At 46.6% G+C, this 6,136-nt stretch overlaps 1 protein-coding gene across 1 annotated transcript; it reads right to left on the bottom strand.

Annotated features, from left to right (window-relative positions):
* Positions 1 to 239: 239 nt before the first annotated feature.
* On the bottom strand, positions 240 to 1,258 carry LOC116364366 (toll-like receptor 13). Its single transcript, XM_031817557.1, has 2 exons — positions 1,031 to 1,258; positions 240 to 965 (listed from the first exon to the last, which is right to left on the bottom strand). Exons 1-2 carry the CDS (start codon positions 1,256 to 1,258, stop codon positions 591 to 593), a joined length of 603 nt encoding a protein of 200 aa, XP_031673417.1. The 3' UTR covers positions 240 to 590.
* Between the last annotated feature and the right edge of the window lie 4,878 nt (positions 1,259 to 6,136).

The raw sequence follows: 6,136 nt of genomic DNA, 5'->3' as shown, positions 1-6,136 counted from the left end.
TTCATCATCTTTGGTCAGTATTGTCATTAATAACTGGTTCATCATCTTGGTCATGGTATTGTCATTAATAACTGGTTCATCATCTTTGGTCATGTATTGTCATAATAACTGGTCATCATTTTGGTCATGTATTGTCATAATAACTGGTTCATCATCTGTGGTCATATATTGTATTCACAGCAGCGTAAGTAGTTGTTCTATGAAGTATAAACAGGAACAGAAAACAGATCCCGTTTTCAGTTCCTCTTAGCAACACATTTACAAACAAAGACATGGGTTAGCGATTAGGTGTTGAAAAATACAAATAGAATCTGTTCAAACTTGGGGAAGTTTTTCTAAGAAGTTGAAACAGGATTATTTCAGAAGAATCATAAAAAGTACACTGCAGGTAGAATTATTAAAAGGACTTCACCAGAATTGTCAAAACAAATCCCAAATAGTGGTTGACATTTGTACAGACTAATGTAAATGACAAATGCCATACCTCAACATATGAGTCAACATTACATCTGCACTAGCACAATGTCCCACATTAACCTCTGATGACACATTTCAGTCCAGAATGTCTTACAGTACATCAACCTCTGACATCACGTTTCAGACAGAGGTTTCAGTTTAGCCCACAGTCTGTCCCAGAATGCCTGGTGCTGATTAGGGTCCTGGGGCCAGTCCAGATAAGTTCTGGTTTTCAGCAGGCGAGCCAGCCTGTGGTGGGCAGACAGCCGGCGAGGGGGGATCTTCTCCAGGAAGACCAGGAGGAGGATGTCCCTTTGCTCCACCTGCAGCCTGTAGGTGGCCAGCTTCATCTCCAGAGAGCACCAGTTACTGCGTAGGTAGTGGCGGCTGACTAGGCAGAGGGTGTGGCGGCTCCGGTAGAGGCTGTCTGTGATGTTCTCCACAATGTCCTTCCCCAGCTGAAGTCCCTGCTGTGCAGACAGAGGCGCAGGAAAGGAGGACCCCTCTGCCTCAGATTAGGTAGCAGCTCCTCCACCACCCAGCGCTCATCCTTCCCGCTATAGGAGACAAACACATCGTAGTGGTAGCGCCCCCTGGTGTTGGATCGCATGTCCTCCGACAGCCAGCCAAGGGTGAGGTTATGGACGAACACCACCAGCATGAAGAACAGGACTCCCAGGCCAGTCGCAACAAAGAGCACAAAGCCAACCTCTGTTGTGCAGTTGGCTTCTGTGTACTTGACATAATTAGGTGTGTCTATTCCATTGTCCGACAAGCATATCAAGTCCTCCAAAGCGTACATAACGGGATGTGTATACGGAGTAAGCATGATCACTTCAACCTGCCTGTACCCCTTTGCCCATGTAATGAGCCAAGCATTGTCACAACTGCAAAACATCTGTAAATTATTAAACGTCAAATGCTTAAGGCTAGAGAGAGGTTCAGTAAAGCTATAGAATACATTATAAATGTTCTCTATATGCAAATACAACGTTTTCAAAGATTTTAAGTCTTTAGTTAAACTCCCCTCTAAAGAATAAATCCTGCAGTTGTCAAGTTCCAGAACCTCCAGTTTGGTCAAGTTGTGAAAAATGATGTCGGCAGAACGCTGTGTTAAAAGATCCACCTGTCGTAGAGTCAGTTTCCTCAGGTGAATCAGCTGATTAATTGATGATAAATCAACCCTTTTAGCTGAAAGCTTCGATCTGTAGTCAAATGTCTCCACAGACGTGAAGTACTTTCCCATGAATTCAGATCCACAAAGGAATTCTTCAGCATCAGCATGAAGATGGGTTACAGACTGAAAGAAAGGTCTGTCACAGTCCTGAAATGACACCATCTGGCCTTTGAGCTGGAGACTCAGATTCTGTTTAGATGTGATGTTACTGCCGATAGTCAACTGCATTGGCCTCATAGCTGAACTAATGTACAGATGAGTCAGCTGACTCAGAATTCCACCAAATATAAGTGTCAGATTCAGCTTGATCACAGGTTCTGTTAGTGGATTGTGCACTTGCCCGAGAAACACTTGTCTAAGAGACATGAGGTGTGTGAAAGACATCGCCTCAATGTTGTGAATAAGTGGATTGTTCCTGAGGTCTAACCATGTCAAACTATGTAAACCATCAAATGTGTTTGCATTTATCTGTGTTATGTTATTACTTGTAATGTCTAAGGACTCCAGATTTGTCAATCCCAGGAAAGCAAAGTCTTCAATGTTTGAAATTAAATTCTGTGTCAAGTCCAGATACTGCAGCTTAACAAGACAGATAAATTGTTTAGCAAAAAGCATTTGTATATTGATTAACAAAGTTAGTTTTGTTAACCATGTGATTGGTTGTTTTTGGAAGGAGCAAATCTCAGGGTTTTTATCTCTCAGGAAATCTATGTCTAATTCGTTAAGTTTTTTGAGACTGGAAATAAAATGCCAATCCAAATGAGTAGTAGGATGGAAAGACAAAGGTACACTTAAATACATATATTCTAGCCCAGTGCACAACTCAACACTGGACATAGAGAGGCTGCTTGTATTGAAATTGTTTACATATATTTTCTTGATTGAAAGCAAAAACACTACATTACAGATTCTTTCAATATCAATGACACTGATCCCAGAGCATCTGAAGTCCTGGATTTGTTTAATCCCAGACAGGGGAAGGTCCAGTAGGACTTCCTGGCTGAAAGCCCCTGTTAACATTGTGAGGTTCTGGAGCCAAGCCAGTGAACCTTCTTCTATATGTGTTACTTCACCAAATGAGAAGTCAACCCTCGCTAGATTGTTAAAAACAGGTGTCATGCTTTCGTTGGTAGTTAAAATGGAGCAGTTTGATTGGTTTATCGATTGTATCTCTGGTGCTTCTATTTTTAGCTCTATAAGTGCCTTTATATTCATTCTTCTGCATAGTATCTCTGACAAATCATCTACACAGGGTTCACTAATGATTAGACTTTGTAACTGAGGGATGCCATGGAAAACATCTGGGGCCATTGCTGTTAACCTGTAACCCTGTATGGTCAAATCACATAACTTAACTAGATCTATGAATGTATGGGGCCCAATATGACAATCACAGCACCCAGAGCCTGTTCCCCATTTATCTATCAAGTACATATGTTGTAGATTTGGAAGGTGGCTGTTCCCAGTTGGAAGGATTTGAGTAAAACAACCAATAATGTACAGAGACTCCAGATCCTGAAACTGAGAGAAAAAGCCCAGAGACATGGATCTATTTTCACCATGTGTCATAGATATGCAGAGGGTATTGATATTAGGGGGAAGTCCAAGTAGATCCTCATCGATGGCTGTGACATCTTGACAGGCAGCAGTGTAACGTTCTGCATGATGAGGTAGTTGGCTGCAGGTCCAGGTGGGAAAGTGTCCCAAGTCTTCACTACTGTCATAAGTCTGGCATTTAGGATGCATCCATCCACTAGAACTCTGAATCCACAGGAACAGGACGGCAGGGTGGGAAAACATAGATCTCATCTCTTCCAACGTCAGTCAAATCTACTGAGATAATTGTCAGAATAGTTTGGTTCCGGTGGATCCCTGTAGGACGTTGGTTTGATACAGTAAATCCCTTATGAACGCTGTAAACAGTATGGAGTCTCTCGTCTTCTTGTTGTTTGTCAGATGGGTTCCTCCTTGGTAACTAACAGCAGTTCATACCTTTTGGTTGTTCCAATGTTCCTCCCTTTCACCCTGCAGTTGAATTGTATCTCAAGGTAACAGGAGTAAATATTTAATGGTTAGTTTGGTTCCAAAAGTAAAGAAACAATAAAATGTCCCACAGACAATGAAGAACTGAATGCAGAGCTGCAACGTGTTCTCTGACCGCCACAGTTGATGTCTGAATGTGTCTGAGGAGCAGAATCCTGTTTGTACAGCACAGTCACACTGTATGTTAAACAGCTTGTGAAAGTCTATTTTGACCTGTTTTACATCTCTCTCTTTCAGTTCCTGAAAACAAAAATACTGTCTATAAAAAATGACAATTGACATGAAGGACCTGTTGGGACGGGATAGATTTCAGAAGACTGATTAGACTCAAATGTCTGTAGATTGTAATGAAATATTAATTGGATTGGATGTCAATCAAGACCTCAGAAAAAAACTGTGGTCCTCCACAAGTCTGGTTCATCCTTGGGAGCAATTCCCAAACACCTGAAGGTGCCATGTTCATCTATACAAACAATAGTACTGTCACAATCGTCGTCAAGGAAATGACCGGACCAAGGTGCAGTGTGGTGAGTGTAAATGTTTCTTTATTTTAAAGAATGTCGCCAACAAAACAGTAAACAACAAAACGACCGTGAAGCTCCGTAAGGCAATACATGCATTCAACGAAGACAACAACCCACAAACGAGAAAAGGAAAAAAGGCTGCCTAAGTATGATTCCCACTCAGACACAACGATAGACAGCTGTCCCTGATTGAGAATCATACCTGGTCAAAAACAAAGACCCAGAAAGCATAGACTTTCCCACCCGAGTCACACCCTGACCAGACAAACAGAGAATAAAAGCATCTCTACGGTGAGGGCTTGACAGTACCCCCCCCCCCAAAGTTGCGGACTCCTGCCGCAAACCTGACACTATAGGGGAGGGTCCGGGTGGGCATCTATCTTGGTGGCGGCTCCGGTGCAGGACGCAGACCCCACTCCACCTCTGGCTCCCCCCACTTTTGTGGCGCATCTGGTGCGGGGACCCTCGTCGCCGACCCCGGACTGGGGACCCTCTCCGCAGTCCCCGGACTGAGGACCCTCGCCGCAGGCCCCGGACTGGGGACCCTCTCCGCAGGCCCCGGACTGAGGACCCTCGCCGCAGGCCCCGGACTGGGGACCCTCACTGCAGGCCCCGGACTGGGGACACTCGCCGCAGGCCCCGGACTGGCCCGTGGAGCAGGCACAGGACTCACCAGGTTGGGGAGACCTACTGGAGGCCTGGATCTTGGAGCAGGCACAGGACTCACCAGGCTGGGGAGACATACTGGAGGCCTGGTTCTGGGAGCAGGCACAGGACTCACCAGGCTGGGGAGACATACTGGAGGCCTGCTCTGTGGAGCAGGCACAGGACTCACCAGGTTGGGGAGACATATTGGAGGCCTGGTTCTGGGAGCAGGCACAGGACTCACCAGGCTGGGGAGACATACTGGAGGCCTGGTTCTGGGAGCAGGCACAGGACTCACCAGGCTGGGGAGACATACTGGAGGCCTGCTCTGTGGAGCAGGCACATGTCGAACCAGGCTGTGGGGGAGCACTGGAGATCTGGTGCTTAAAGCTGTCACCACTCGTCTTGGCTGAATGCCCACTTTGATCCGGCACGTGCGGAGCGCAGGCACAGGACGCACTGGGCTGTGATTGCGCACCGGAGACACAGTGATCAGAGCCGGCGCAAGATACCCTGGGCCGAAGACGCGCACCGGAGACCAGGAGCGCTGTGCTGGCACAATCCGTCCTGGCTGGATGCCCACTCTAGCACGACACATGCGGAGCGCTGGCTCCGGGCTGTGAACGCACACTGGAGACACCGTGCGCTTCACCGCATAACACGGTCTGACCAGTACCATGCTCCCGACCGTGAGCACGGGGAGTGAGCTCCGCCAACCTCCCCGTGTGCCTCCCCCCAAAAATAATATTTTGGAGTGGCCTCCCGGTCTTCCTTGCCAGCCGTGACCCTGTGTAACGCTGGGCCCCTTTACTAGCTGCCTCCACCTTCCTCGCTGCTTCCACCTGCTTCCACGGCAGGCGATCCTTTCCAGCCAGGATCTCCTCCCACGTCCAGGATCCCTTTCCTTCCAGAATGTCTTCCCATGTCCACTCTGTCTGCTCCTCCTGGCCACGCTGCTTGGTCCGTTTGAGGTGGGTTGTTTTGTCACAATCGTCTTCAAGGAAATGACCGGACCAAGGTGCAGGTTGGTGAGCGTACATTTTTCTTTATTTTAAAGAATGTTGCCAACAAAACAATAAACAACAAAACGAACGTGAAGCTCCGTAAGGCAATACATGCATTCAACGAAAGACAACAACCCACAAATGAGAAAAGGAAAAAAGGCTGCCTAAGTATGATTCCCACTCAGAGACAACGAGAGACAGCTGTCCCTGATTGAGAATCATAAAAAAAAAAGAACCAGAAAGCATAGACTTTCCCAACTGAGTCACCCCGACCAAACAAACATAGA

This window comes from Oncorhynchus kisutch, unplaced genomic scaffold (assembly GCF_002021735.2).
Source record: "Oncorhynchus kisutch isolate 150728-3 unplaced genomic scaffold, Okis_V2 scaffold1071, whole genome shotgun sequence".
NCBI classification, from domain to species: Eukaryota; Metazoa; Chordata; class Actinopteri; order Salmoniformes; family Salmonidae; genus Oncorhynchus; species Oncorhynchus kisutch.
This window is presented reverse-complemented; position numbering and strand designations above follow the sequence as displayed.